The 15,576-nt window shown below is 33.2% G+C and overlaps 1 protein-coding gene across 2 annotated transcripts; it reads right to left on the reverse strand.

Annotated features, from left to right (window-relative positions):
• Positions 1 to 801: 801 nt before the first annotated feature.
• LOC8286560 (pentatricopeptide repeat-containing protein At4g18975, chloroplastic) lies at positions 802 to 13,774 on the reverse strand. 2 transcript variants are annotated; one of them, XM_025156770.2, is made up of 6 exons: positions 13,686 to 13,774; positions 12,555 to 12,674; positions 12,073 to 12,216; positions 10,563 to 10,775; positions 1,697 to 1,892; positions 802 to 1,193 (listed from the first exon to the last, which is right to left on the reverse strand). In XM_025156770.2, the coding sequence occupies exons 1-6, from the start codon at positions 13,734 to 13,736 to the stop codon at positions 1,174 to 1,176; spliced, it is 744 nt and encodes a 247-aa protein (XP_025012538.2). In that variant the 5' UTR covers positions 13,737 to 13,774; the 3' UTR covers positions 802 to 1,173. The 2 variants fall into 2 exon arrangements, with proteins under 2 accessions (XP_025012538.2, XP_048228574.1); XM_048372617.1 differs by lacking the exon at positions 13,686 to 13,774 and adding an exon at positions 12,899 to 13,286.
• Positions 13,775 to 15,576: the final 1,802 nt, after the last annotated feature.

Genomic DNA, 15,576 nt, shown 5'->3' on the forward strand with positions numbered 1-15,576 from the left:
TGTTCAAATATTTTATTTGTATTTGTTTATTTTTATTTATAATTTAAAATTACCAATTCAACTCTCTTTCTTTACTCCAAAAACAACACATTGGAAAAATAATATTTTTAGTACTTCATTGCATATCATGCATTTGCAATTTGATTGAGCATTGGGAATAAATAATTAATTATATATTTAACGCAATGGTTGATTGAGAATACTCGTGACTTTGTCACTTCATGAGCTTCAATATTCATCTACATTAAGATTTGATCATGTGATTATATGTCAAATGCATATCATCACTTTTTATGCATGTTTATCCAAAACTTTCAATTTAATTGCAAGTTTGATACCAAATCACGATCACAAAACCTAATGAATTCCTACTCCAAATTTTTCATCTTTCGTGAGGGCAATACCATTATTGTGAGCGCGATCTACGGTCGTGACCGATGATTTAATTACATAAACATAGCAGACTTCAATTCTAAGATTTTTTTTTAAAAAAAAATTATTTGACTTTTTGACTTTTAGAGGCCATACAAACTCCCTAGATCAATCAATATTCACTTTAAGCTATTTCTCTAAACTCTCTGACATTCTCTAATCTTTTCCTCAAGCACTTTGAAGCTTTTCTCACTGCCAGATGAGAGTCGAGGGGAAGAGAAAAATATGCGAAAAAGCTACCCAGATTCAAAAGAATTTCTATCGTTTATGCTGCAAATAATTAGACAAACAATTTCAAACGTATTTTGTACAAAGAAAATTAACCATTTAATTCTCAATCCTTGATTATAGGTGTGCGGGACTTGCTGCTTAGTATTTTGTAATAACTGCATATTTGCACCATGTGCCAAGATATCAAACAGCACTATACCAGCCTCCTGCTGGATGTTCCACCTGAAAAATTAGTCTTCCACCAATGAAAGCATAGTGAGACACTACCACTAAAATACTTTCAATCTATATATCTTTGCCGGCTACATCCGTCTCCCATTGCATTAAGCAGTAGTGACTAGACCACGCTAGAACTGCTCGGAATTTTAAAAGCCTTGAAAATGGTAGAAGCGAGCGGAAAAGATGCTCTTCTATGAAATATTACCCTTTTGTATGTTGCAAATAGACTAAAGGGAATTTACATCTGATGATGAACTTTGACTGCTAGTCATCAGCATTGGCATCTGAATTTTATGCATTTCTCGTATCCCCTGTATAAGCATAAAAAGAATATGGTCAAAAGAGCCCATCTCTTCCCTTAAGTATAGAACACAGATGTGTACTGATATCCGCTTGAACATGAGCAGTAATATAGATAAGATGAACTCTTAACAACAAAACCTATTGTATGCACCAAGTTCAGAATAAGTCTCAGACCTTGCTGCAGATGTAAATTAACTCGTAAGTATAACATCAGGCAAGGTTTTTGCTTCTGCCTTAACTTAAAGACTAGATGGCTGCTTGAAACTAGAAAATGCAGTTAACTCCATTTTGTACTGACCATAATATTTTTGGACAACTATTGTTAGCTTTTCCAATATGCACAACTTTAAGATTTATTCAAAGCCCTTCGTCACCTTAGTTCTTATTAAAATATTGTTGCAGGGCATTTTACTTTTTATCTAATACTTGGGAGGATTTAGACAGTTTGAAAATTACGCTTTATAGCAATAGGAGAGTTAATAAAACAAAATCATGCTTGAATAGGGTTTACCTGACTTTTTCTTGGCTAAGGTGCTTCTAGATTTCTTGGGACGTCCTTTCTCTGTCTCCTTGAAAAGATCTTTGTACTTTTGGAGTACACGTTCTTTCTCTTCAAGCATACCTAACATCTCATATGCATCTGCCACTTTCTGCACGATTGATTTGTCAGGAGGTTTATGATCAAAAGCTTCCAGGCCCTTGGAAAGCTACAAAATAAAAATGATGATATAAGTTAGTCCATTGGAATCGTCAAAAAATCATTTCATGGTTGGGAAAGAGAAAAAAGCAAACAGTCCATCTTCAGCTGACAATATTGGCTGAGCAAATAGTATTCAAATCATGCACAATGACAATTTGTGAAAAGTCCAAGCATGTAAACTGCAAATTAACAGGCCAATAATACCTTAACCAGAACAAACTATAGCTAGAGGTCATTGAAAATTTCCTCCACATGTAACAGCATAAATATAAATGGAACACATGGGGGATGCATGTATACGCATCTCCCCCTACAAGAAATCACCACAGCTGATAATCCTTAGTATTGAAATTATGAAATTTGATAAATATAAATTTAGTTTAATATCATAAGTAAATAAAGTTAACAAAGGCTTATTTACTCAAAACAAGGAAGCCAAAACCTTCACTGTGCAAGAACCAGAGGTCTGCTCATATTTGAACAGCATTATCATATCAAACAAGGATGTTCTCAACAAATTATATAAAATGGATTACATCCAAGATTATTTTCAATAACCTATTGCCCTACCCAGAAACTGCTTCAAATCTCAATGGATCAGAATTGAGTGCGTCATCGATGGGCAGGGGATACCTTTCATACAGCCTATATTCGTGCAAAAAGTCTATGTTTTATGGGAGATGTACATGTTAAAACTGATCTTATAAAGAAAGAATAATTAATATATATATATATATATAAGTTATATATATATGTATGTAAGTTATCCACGAAATTTGATTAGTCAATACATGTTAATTATATTCCATTCCAACCACACTTCTTGTAAATTTTTCAAGGGTTGGAAAGATTATATTTTAGAAATATTTGACATTATGAAAGCTGGATAATTTAATTTAATGGTGCATACTGTTTGCCAATACACGCAGTGATAAATTGAAAAGAGGAATCTGATTAAGTACCTAACTTTTTCACTTAAGCCAGCCATGGGGCAGTGAACTTTGTCGGTTCCAAATAATGTCAGAATAATGGATGGTTATTAAATCCCCAATTCTAGGATTGTAGACATTGATACACTAGGAAGAAATGGGTACTTCAGTCAAACACAAACTTTCCTGTTTAGCAAGAGTTATTTTCACTTGTTTTACTAATGCTAATGTTGTGGTGCCTACTTATTTGAGAATTTAGTATTAATTAATAACCACCTAAATTAAGACTCCTTATCCTGATAGAGGAAGCTATTGAATCTCTGCAAAAACCAAATTAAGACTTATTTTTCTATTTTAGATTTTCTTTCTCTTTGATTGTTAATATTTTTGCTAGTAGAATATGTTTTTTGTAGAAATTATAAGTTGAGAAAATAGTTATTCTCAATTTTTTAGTTGAGCCACTGAAAATCAATAGGAGATCATATCTAGTGTTTAGGTTAATAATACTTTCCCTCAATAACAAAGTACATAAGAGGTTTGAGATAGGACACTACATATAATATTCTTGGTTTTGTTCTACTTGAACTAAGAAAAAATTATACAAAGGAAGGGTTCTCTTTTGATGCTTTTGACAATTATTTCATTTTAATTAAGAGTTACAGCTATACATAATAGGAGAATAATTATGGATTAGCTTAGGAGTTAGTATTTGATTTGAATTCCTATATTAGAGATATAACTTGTATAAATAGATGTAACGATCGTTGATGAATAGACAAAAATTACTTCTCACATTGAATATCTAAGTTTAGTTCACATGGTATCAGAGCCTCAACGCCTGTACCTTTGAAATTTCTGCAAATTACAAACAGTAGGGTGTTAGGGTTTTTCAGGTCTCCCTCTTTTAGATATTTATTTCTCTCACCACCCAGACTAAGGGAAGCGTCAGCCATCGATCGGCCTTCGTATAGAGTTTCTCCAGAGTAGAATCTGCCATGACCCACACGCGCCGCTAGTAGAATCTGCTCTCTTGCCACGCGTCGAGGCATGAGAGCGTGTCTGTCACTATAATCTGGTCCTTTTAGCGTCCATCTGCTTGCCTCGACTTTCACGATACATGCCTCTAACTATTTGGATCAGCATCTATTCAGTGTGGGATCTAGTTTGGAACAGATTTAATTTCTCAAAACAAATTGCGGCTGTGTTATGGTTTTTTATTATGTTATTAGATTGATTTTCTAATATGGAGAAGAAAAAGTCAGTGTTGTGTCTGATTTCGTTCTTGTGATGTCTAAAATTATAGAACATAAAGTTAATAGATCTGATTATTTAGATTGGAGTAAATCTTTTAGGCTTTATTTGCAGAGTATTTCTATAGATAATCATTTAACTAATGACTCATTTAATGACAATTCAAAAGCCTCATGGTTGCGAGATGATGATCGTTTATTTTTGCAAATACGTAATTCTATTGATAGTGAGGTGGTTGAGCTAATTAATCATTGTGCATTTGTGAAAGAATTGATAAATAATTTAGAGTTTGTGTATTCTGGCAAAGAAAATATCAAATGCACTTATGAGGTATGTCAAGTCTTTATCGTTCAGAAAAATGTAATAGAACTCTCACTAACTACTTTATGGATTATAAAAAGACTCATGAGGAATTTAATATGTTACTTCCATTTAGTAGTGATGTGAGAATTCAGCAAGCTCAGAGAGAAAAAATGACAATTATGAGCTTCTTGGCTAGTTTTCCTTCTGAGTTTGAGGATGCCAAATCTCAAATCCTGTCTAGCATTGAGATATCTTCGTTGGAAAAAGCTTTCAGTAGGGTACTTCGCATAGAAAATTTAGCACATGTTCAATCTAATAGTGCTCTTATCAGCTGAACCTCTGAATCTAGGAGACAACCATATAAGAAAGGGAGAGACTCAGGTAATCCTGGTATTCGAGAACAGGATTCAAGAAGTGTTGTCGGTTACTATTGTTATAAGCCAAGACATGTTAAGAAAGATTGTAAAGGTTGCAGCGCAAGAATCAATCAAACCAATCAGCACATACATCATCTATTGATGATGTTCCTGAGTATTCTAGTATCTGCAAATGAGTATGGCAAAGTTTTCATAATACTAGGAATCTCTAAAGTCTGGTATGGCAAAGTTTTCATAATACTAGGAATCTCTAAAGTCTTCATCTACTTCTATTACTGCTATTGTTGATTCAGGTAAAATGAACATGTCTTGTTTCTTCATCTTCCAAATGGGTTATTGATTCTGGTGCCAGAGATCACATAACAGGTAAACTCTAGTCTATTTTCTATCTTTAAATCACATACTCATAGCACTACAATTACTTTAGCAGATGGGTCCACATCTCGTGTTCTAGGGTCTGACACAATTATTCCAACACTTTCAATTCCTTTGCAATCTGTTCTAAATTTACATGATTTGTCTTTTAATTTAGTCTTTGTCAATAAACTTACTCGTTCTCTTAACTATTGTGTCTCATTCTTTTCTGATTTCTGTCTATTCCAAGATCTTATGGCGAAGAAGTTAGTGAAGGACATGAATTGGGAGGTCTTTACATTCTTGAGACATAAGTACCAAAGTCTATAGCGTGTTCTGGAGTCGTGACCCCATTTGAAGCACATTATTGGTTGGGTCATCCCTCGTTACAAATATTAAAGATACTTTGCTCTCAGTTTTCTAGTCCATCTTCATTTGATTGTGAGTCTTGCCAATTTGCTAAACACCATTGTGAGGATTTTAGTCCTAGAGTCAATAAACAAGCTAGTACTCCTTTTGAGTTAGTCCATTTAGATGCTTGGGGACCTTGTCCAATTGTGTCTAAAACTAGGTTTAAGTATTTTGTTACCTTTCTTAATGATTATTCTCAAATGACATGGTTATATTTGATGAAAAATCTTTTAGAATTGTTCTCTCTTTATTGCTTTTTATGTTGAGATCAAAAAAACAATTTAATGTGTTTGTTCAAATTTTGCAAAGTGATAATGCTAAAGAATACTTATCAGAATGCTTCCAGAATTATATGATTCAACATGGCATTATTCATCAAACTTCTTGTGTAGATACACCGTCTCAGAATGGGATTGCTGAAAGAAAAATTAGACGTCTTCTTGAGACTACTAGAGCTCTATTGTTTCAAATACGGGTCCCTAAACATTTTTGGGCTGATGCAGTTTTTACAACCTGTTTTTTTATTAATCATATGTCCTCATCCGTTTTTTCGGGTAAGACTCCTTTTTATGTTCTCTTTCCTAACAATTCATTATTTCCTATTAAACCTAGGATATTTGATTGTACTTATTTTGTTAGGGTTGTTCGACCTCAGGTTACAAAACTTGATCCCAAATCTCTCAAATGTATCTTTCTTGGGTACTCTCGTGTACAAAAGGGCTATAGATGTTATTGTCCTAATCTTAATAAATATCTTGTGTCAACTGATGTTACATTTCTAGAACAAACATCATTTGCCTCATCTTCAGGTTCTGTCCACCAGGGGGAGGATGATGATTTACTAATTTATATTTTTACTGATCTTCCTCCTTCTGCTCCAGTTAAGCCTCCTATAACACAAGTTTATTCTCGTCGTCAACCTCTTGATCCTGCTCTGGATCCTGTTCCTGCTCCATGTTCTACGTCAGTTCCTTCGTCATCATATCCGACTCCCAGTTCTTGTGATGATCTTCCTATTGCCTTTCGTAAAGATAAATATTAATGCACTTATCTGGTATTCTTTTTTATGTCATTTAATTATTTGTCACCATCCTCTTGTTCTTTTATTGCTTCTCTTGATTCTATTTCTATTCCTAAAACTGTTCGTGAAACTCTATCTCACCCTGGATGGCGTAATATTATGATTGAAGAGATTAATACTTTAGATTAAAATGATACTTGAACCCTAGTAAATTTGCCTGCTGGTGAAAAGGCTATTAGATGTAAATGAGTATTTGCAGTTAAAGTTAATCCTGATGGGACTGTTGCTAGGTTAAAGGCTTGACTTGTTGCTAAAAGATATGCTCAAACATATGGAGTTGATTATTCTAACACTTTTTCTCTTGTTGCTAAACTTTCTTCTGTCAGGTTATTCATTTCTCTAGCAGCCACATATAATTGACCTCTTCATCAGTTAGACATTAAAATGCATTTTTTCATGGTGACCTTCAGGAGGCTGTTTATATGGAGCAACCACCTGACTTTGTTACTTAGGGGGAGTATGGAAAAGTTTGTTGTCTTTAAAAATCCTTGTATTGATTGAAACAAAGTCCCCGAGCCTGGTTTGGAAAGTTTAGTCAAGCTATAGAGAAGTATGGCATGAAGAAAATCAAGTCGGATCATTCTGTTTTCTATAAGCAGTCTGCAGCTAGTATCATCTTACTGGATGTTTATGTAGATGACATTGTCATTACTGGAAGTGATACCAGTAGGATTTCATCCCTCAAATCTTTTCTTCATGGTCAATTTCATACAAAGGATTTAGGGGCACTAAAGTATTTTTTAGGTGTTGAAGTAACGAGTAAGAAAGGGATTTTCTTATCTCAAAGGAAGTATGTACTTGACTTATTATTCGAGTTAGGGAAATTGAGGGCTAAGCCATTAGGACCCCAGTTTTAGACATAACTAGACAAGAACCCCAAACATCTGAATGAACTAACTTAAAAGGAGCACTAGCTCGTTTATGGTGTTTACAAATTGGCAAGACTCACAATCTAATGAAGACAAACTAGAAAACTGAAGGGCAAATTTTTTTAATATATGTAATGAAGGATGACTCAACTGAAAATGTGCTTCAAATGGAATCACTACTCCAGAACAAGCAAGACTTGTATTTGTGTATCAAGAATGTAAAAGCCTCCAGAGTCATGTCCTTTACAAATAATCTTCTGTCATAAAATCTTGAAATAGACAGAAATCATGAAAGAATGAGACAACAGTTAAAAGAACGAGTAAGTCTATTGATAAATACTAGATTAAAAGACAAATCAGGTAAATTTAGAATAGACTACAAAGGCATTGAGGGTATTAGAATAATCGTGTCAGCCCCTAGAACACAAGATGTAGACCTATTTGCTAAAGTAACTGTAATACTAGGAGTATGTGATTTAAAGGAAGAAAATAAACCAAAGTTACCTGTCATGTGATCTGTGGCACCAGAATCAATGACCCATTGGAAAGATAAGGAAACAAGATATATATTCATTTTGCCTGAATCAGCGATAGCAGTAATAGAAGTAGATGAAGATTTTAAAAATTTCTAGTATTGTAAAAATTTAGCATACTCATCTGCAGATACTAGAATACTCATGAGCATCATCAGTAGATGATACATGTGCTAACTGGTTTGACTGATTCTTGCGCTGCAACATTTTACAATCCTTCTTCACATGTCTTGGCTTATGACAATAATAACAGACAACACTTTTTGAATCCTGTTCTCGAGTACTAAGATTACCGGAGTCTCCCTCTTTCTTATATGGTTGTCTTTCAGATTTAGAGGTGTCGCTGATAATAGCACTATTAGATTGAACATGTGCTAAATTTTCTATACAAAGTACCCTACTGAAAGCTTCTTCCAACAAAGATATCTCACGGCTATATAGGATTTGAGATTTGGCACCCTCAGACTCGAAAGGAAGACCAGCCAAGAAGCTCATAACTGACATCTTTTTTCTCTGAGCTTGCTGAGCTTTCACATCAGTACTAAATGGAAGTAACATATTGAGTTCCTCATGAGTCTTCTTAAAATCCATGAAGTAGTCAGTGAGAGTTCCGTCCCTTTTTTCTGCACGATAAGAGGCTTGACATACCTCATAAGTGCATTTTTAGTATTTCCCTTGCCACAGTACACAAACTCCAAATAATTTATCAATTCTTTCATAAACTCACCATGATTAATTAGCCCAACCACATCACTATTAATAAAATTACATATTTGCAAAAACAAACGAGCATCATCCTCAACCATGAGACTTTTGAATCATCATTAGGTGGGTCATTAGTTAAGTGATTATTCATAAATACTCTGCAAATAAAGCCGGGCAGTTTTACTCCAATCTAAGTAATTAGATCTATTAAGTTTATGTTTTATGATTTTAGACATCATAAGAACAAAATCAGTCACAACAACTGACTTTTTCTCCTTCATATTAGAAAATCAACCTAATAACAAAATGAAAAACTACAACACAGTTGCAATTCTTTAGGGAATCAAACCTGTCCCAAAGTAGATCCTAAACCGAGTAGATGTTGATCCAAACAAGTAGAGGAATGTGTTGTAGAAGTCGAGATAAGTAAATGAACGCAAAAAGGACCAGGGATTAACTCGCTATAGCGACTTCCTTATGGTGGTGCGTGTGAGTCGCACAAGGCTTTTGATGATGAAACTCCATATGAAAGCCGATCGGCGGCTAGTGCTTCCGTTGGTCTAGACGATGAGAGAAACAAATGTCCAGAAGAGGGAGACCCGAAAAAACCCTAACACCCTACTATTTATAATTTGCAAAAATTTTAGAGGTACAGGCATTAAGGCTTTGATACCATGTAAATTAAACTCTAAAATTCAATGTGATAAGTAATTCTCTATATATTCATCAATGATTGTTATATCTATATATATAAGTTATATCTCTAATATAGAAATTTAAATCATAGTACTAACTCCTAACTAGATCCCTAATTATTCTCCTATTATGTATAGTTGTACACTCCTAATTAATATGAAATAGCTGTAACAAAAGATAATGTCAAATTTCGATCCTAATATGCACTTTTGTGGTATAAGCTTGTTTGGTCATTAAGAGATTAGAATTTTGAAAGATGCATAAAGAAACTAAGGGGACAAATAGAGGGTAAAATGGTTGCACATGAAAAGGAGATAATATAGAAGTACTACTGATAAGGTTACATCTTCCAATTAGTAAACTTTTTTCAATTTATTTTTCAAACAATTGGCTAAAATAAGCAACTAATTCTCCAAATCATTCTAAGATTGCAAAATTTTGAGCATTTGTATTCTCTTGGGGTCATCAAGCCTTCTTTAGGCCACATTTGGCAAGCTTTGGGAATAAGAATGCTATCCAATTCTTGAAATAGTATTTGTTTCTTTGACCGTTAAACAAGGAACCTAAAATTTTCATGGTACTTTTATATATGAGTTGGTCAAACTTCAATGTAAAGGGCACCCATTTGAACGTATAATTCTACAAATATCTTTCAACTGTATCTAATTATATTAAGTATAATTTTGAAATAGGATTCCTTAAATCTAGACATTCCTTTTCATTTCCATTTCTAATACATTTTCCCATGCATGCCAAACCTAGTCTTAATGTTTATCAATTGTATACAAGATTATCTATTTAGATTTTTTCAAAAGGGAAAATTGAATAGATTATTGCATCCGAATAATAATTCACGCACAGTTTTAATGCACCTAAATCCCATAAGTGAGCCATTTTTGCCCAGGCCCCCCGAAAACCAAGAAATGTCAAAAACCTAGACTATACTCAATCTGACACACACGACTCTAGGAAATGTAGCTTCTACCATTTGTTGATGAATTCTATATGCCAATTTGAACAGATTTAATGTTTAATAAAGGAAAAGAAGAAAAGGTGTGATCTTAAATGACAAATTATGACACATATAAATCAATAGAATACTCAGCGTGATTAACTAAATTATGTAATAAGCAACTGCATCTCCTCTTAAAGTATGTGATGAACATACCTTTACAAGGCTCTCTAGCATGTTGTTTCTATAGTATACAGATATCATACGATGGCATAACTGCCATGGCACTGAGTGAAGATCAAGTCCAATTTTCTTCAACCAAAACATGTGAGCCTCATTTGCTCTATGGTCCATATCTAGAGCTCTTATTAACTGTCCATATGTTCCCATTGTATTTCCTTGCCCTTTGCTAATTATCCATTTGATTACCTAGAAAATTTTAATAGAAAACTAAAACATATTACAAAAGCACAACAGCACATTCATAAGAAATTGTAAAAAAATGGATCACAAACATCATCTCAAATTTGCAGGCTGGAAAGTCATGTATGACACAACAAGCATTATTATCATAATTATTAAATTGTGTTTGCATTGTTATGTTGCAATTACTAAACACATCATTAATTCATATTGTGGCATTATTAACAACAATTTGACAAGATTTCATCTTATAACTAAATCTGACATTTTTTAATAGTTTTAGGTCATTACTGAAAGAGAGAAAAAAAAGAAAGAACCCAAATAAAGACTCAATTAAAGAAAAATTATAAAAGTGACCATATGGCTTTATAATAATTGGAACAAAAACAATTTTCTTTTGAAACCAAAGGAATATGTTTGTGCAGGAACAAGCATCCTTGGCAGTTAGTATATTTGATATTTGTAGACTGTTTAGTCCTGTATCATTAATTACTTCCTATTGGCTAGGATTTTCAAGCATAATCTAGGGGTTTTCTTTATAGAATGACTAAATCATTGACGAAACAAAACCTCTTGGGGCATATACTTCAAATTGAAAACCACTAGTTATAGCTATGGTAAGATCTTAAGGAGCATAAGGTAATTAAGCCTGATAAGTACTGTGTAATGTTTGGTTTGAGACTTGGATGGTCTGTTTGCCCAAGAATTGCTTTCACCCATTTTCTCTTTCTGCATCATGTTACACCTTTTTCTCCAAGAAATTGATGCTACATTAACACATGCAAGATTCAAACCATGTAAGCTAATTATCTCTTCTTCCTATCAGAATTAAGGAAACCAATTAGTCTTTAATTTCTGAAATGATTTCCTAAAATATTTTTAAATAGAAAAAACTAAACTTAAATGCTATTCTTCTAATTGCCTCATGACTGTTAGAATATTTCTTATTCAACCATCTTGGAGATGTACAATAATTACAATGAAAGTTCACACAAATGCTAAAATAAATGATAATTTTTTAATTGCTTTTTGGTCTATAATAGACAGAATTTGATGGTAGAAAATATGCTAAACTTCGGGTATAATTGTAAGCTTTCTGTAGTTTTACAAAGTATAGGATGGAGAGGAATACATGAATTCTTGAAACCAAATTTTTGTCTTTGAATCTGTTGTGGAGTTGTCTTTCATGATAGAGATTTTTCTTTTCTCTTAACAAAAATTTTGTTCTTATCAAAAGAAGAAAGGTTTTCATGCATAATGCAACTCTCATGCACAGGACAGAAAGATAGACAGAAAGCCACACCTGGACAACTCTGTGCCACTGCTGCTCCTTTTCAAGTAAAATCAAGACCCTTTTAAGCGATGCAATAGGAAAATTGTGCTCCCATGCGACCCAGGCATCAAGGGCACCATAGACAGCTTCTTTACTATCCTTGAGATCAAGAAGCTGTACAGATTAAGTTTTCATCAGCTTTCCTAAACAGCCTTACTGCAGCATATGGAGAAATGCGACTAAGATCTAAGATAAACATTTAAGTTACCATAGTTAGTTTAAATTGAAAAATGTTCCCAAAAAAGAAGTTTATACCTTAGTACATGAACATGCTTAGGGTATATAAATTTTTTTTATAAAGTTAGTGCAAGCACACAAGCCGACTTGTGCATCTATTAGATGGTTATGACAAAAGTATATTTAAAAAAACAATTAGTTACAAAGTGAGAATTGAGATCTCAGGGGCAACATCAAAAGCCGTTAACAGATTGTGAAATTTTATACGAGCATACCGTTTTCAAAAGAAAGTCAATCTTCTCCTTCCTCGAAACATTCTTCCCAATCTGGTTTTTCTGCACTCCTCCACCACTCTGGTTTGAATTGTGACATGTAGTTTTGTAATCATCTTGATCCTATAAAGCTAAAGTCTTTCAGCTAAATCCAGAACAGGGTGTCATCCTTGTAAATAATTATCTTGACAGACAAATGACAAATTAATATCAGTTAGAAAGAGAGGGACCAATCTTAACAATATAACTTATGGGGATTAATTAGACAACTACAAAACTAGCAGCCCATTACACATTTAATACTTGGTGAAAATATTTAGAGAAAGGAAAAAGATGAAGAAATTAACTCCTTTTCCTGCTGAATTCCTTCTAATCATACTATTCAGCTGCTCCAAAATCAAAAGAAGTGCCTATTCTGGCTGCTTGACTGTTCATTTACTGGATAAGTGTGTTCTTTAGCGTATTCTTCTCACTCCATTTTTCTTGCATAGGAATTAACATCAGGCCAGCTGAAGCCATATTCAGTCATTCAGGAAAAGTAATCCATCAAGTTTGGCACAGGAATAATTGGAGCTGATACAGCAGCTTCAAATTGATTCTTTAAAAATGCTGAATATCTCTATATAGCTTAGTGCGTAAGGGCACAACAAGAAGGTTAGTTCTTAATCTTTATGACTCAGGTTTTTCTTTAAATAAAAAAAGAAAACGGATACTTTTAAAACCTTGCATCCTGGGCATTGACATTATCTATTTGTTGAACTGAACAAACTACCAAAATATAAGATTGAGGACAGGTCCAAATAGCATTGTGTAACCAACAAAATATTATTATTTTGTATCAAATTTAAGGGGAAAGCACAATAAAGTACTACGGTTACATGCATTTTCTCGGCCAGAAAAGACCAGCCAAATGCACCAACTCTGTGTGCTGATGTGACGCGGTTAACCTAAATGTCTCTGACGGTGGTAGTACACTTGGTTGTGCTAACTTTAATGAAGTTGCACATTAAAAAAAAGAAAAGGCCCTGCTGAGAAAACCAGTGAAACCACAAGTAGCACTTCTCCCTAAATTTCATAATAGAGAAATGAATAAATCTACAAAATGAATGAAATGGTTAAGTTGTTAAAGAGTACCTCAGGTCTTGGAGATGGAGTGTTTCTATTAGAAATTTGAGCTTGAACCATTGTACTACTGTATCTTCAAAAATTATTTTATAATTTAATTTATGTATATTTTTTAAAATCTATATTCATTTGAAAGGAAAAAGAAATAAATGAAAAGGTGGAGAAAAGAAGAAAAGAAAAGAGAGAGAAAAAGATGAATAATGGATAAAAGGAAAGGGAAGAAAGAAAACAAATATATATATATATATATATATATATAATTGTTGTTGTTGGGCCGGATCTATCTTGCTTTTGTCAATTTCTTCCTGGATGATTTCGGTCCAGGTTCGGATAGGCTTTGAAGAGAAGGGTAAAATCTATTTCTTTGGACTTTGAACAGGCTTTGAACTTGCTGTCGACTTTTTTTCTTTTGCTTTTGATTTTCTTGGCATTTTCACTCCTTTTTTTGAAGGAACTCTCTGGTTAGAAAGTTTGGAATTGAATTCAAATCTCCTCTTATGTATTCGATTTCAAAATCAAAAACAGAAAGAATGGCTTGCCATCTGGCAAAAATCTGTTTTGAAGCTATGTTTTGAATATCTTTTTGTAAGACCTCTTTAGCAGATTTACAATCAATCCTTAAAAGAAATTTTTGGTTTAAAAGGTCGCTTTAGAATTTTGAAATGCACAAAACTATCGAAAGAATTTCTTTTTTGATAGTTGAATAATTTTTTTGTGTATCATTCCAAAGATGTAAGTAAACTGGACAATACATTCTTTGTTGTTTTGGACTTGCTTAAGAATCCCACCATATCCTAGATTTATATATATATATATATATATATATATATATATATATATATATATAACTTCATCTTCTATTTGGAGCTCATGGAGTTTTTTAGAAAACTTGCAATACTTTGAAGTATGGCCCTTCTTGCCACATTTATAGCAAGTAATTTTGCTAAAATATTTTTTAGAATTTTGTTTTGGAAATTTAGAAGATGATGGCTTTTTGTAGAAATTCTCTTTGTTTTTGGGAGTCCTTCTAATTTTGAAAAAATTGAAGTAAAGGCTAGAGACCTTTTCAATTGGGGTGATAGTTCCCCGGGAGATATAGTGACCAAGAAATCTAATTTTTGTTTGCAATAAAGATATCTTGGATTTTGAAACCACTAAACCATTTTTCTTAACAACATAGAAAAATGTCTCCAAGTGTTTGAAATGTTGCTCTAGAGAATTTGAAAATATCAACACATCATCAATGTAGACAATGCAAAACTTTGAATAAGGATTGAAAATGTCATTCATGATTTTTTAAAATTCAGAAGGTGCATTTTTTAATCCGAAGGGCATTACATTCTATTCGTACTGGCCAAATGGAACTATAAAAGCAGTTTTGTACCTGTCTTTTGGATGAATCTGGATTTGCCAAAATCCTGATTTCATATCAAACTTTGAAAAAATAAAAGCAGAATGAAGCTTTTGAAGAAGATCTTTTTTGTTTGGAATTGGGTATCTAATCTATTTTAGGGCTTTATTCAAAGGTTTGTAATTAATCACCAACCTAGGTGTTCCTCTTTCTATCTCATTATGTTGATCTATCTTGGTATCAGATCCAATTGAGTTTCGGGAAAGAAACATCATCTGCATAAAGAAGATTTTAAACTCATTTTAATCTGCATCATATCACTGATAAACAAGCATTGTTCATTTATGCATAGTAGTAAGTCCCGTCAGGTGTAAGGGCAGTAAAACTGGTGGCTTGGTTCATGTTTGTTTAGAAAGTTATTTTGGTTTATTTTAAAATGAATTTAGAACCATTTTTCTGTAGATCTTCTTCTTTCTCAAACTTTTCTACCTCTGAGTCTTCAAGGTATAAAGGTTTAGTAAATAGTGAAGAAATCACTATTGAAGATTT

This window comes from Ricinus communis, chromosome 4 (genome assembly GCF_019578655.1).
Source record: "Ricinus communis isolate WT05 ecotype wild-type chromosome 4, ASM1957865v1, whole genome shotgun sequence".
Classification (NCBI taxonomy): domain Eukaryota; kingdom Viridiplantae; phylum Streptophyta; class Magnoliopsida; order Malpighiales; family Euphorbiaceae; genus Ricinus; species Ricinus communis.

Coding starts and splice junctions, on each gene's coding strand:
- LOC8286560 (XM_025156770.2), bottom strand. CDS start 13,736: ATGGTTCAAGCTCAAATTTCTAATAGAAACACTCCATCTCCAAGACCT. Junction 12,675..13,685: donor CTCCATCTCCAAGACCTGAG/GTACTCTTTAAC, acceptor TTAGCTTTATAG/GATCAAGATGATTACAAAAC. Junction 1,893..10,562: donor TGCTAGAGAGCCTTGTAAAG/GTATGTTCATCA, acceptor TTTATTTTGTAG/CTTTCCAAGGGCCTGGAAGC.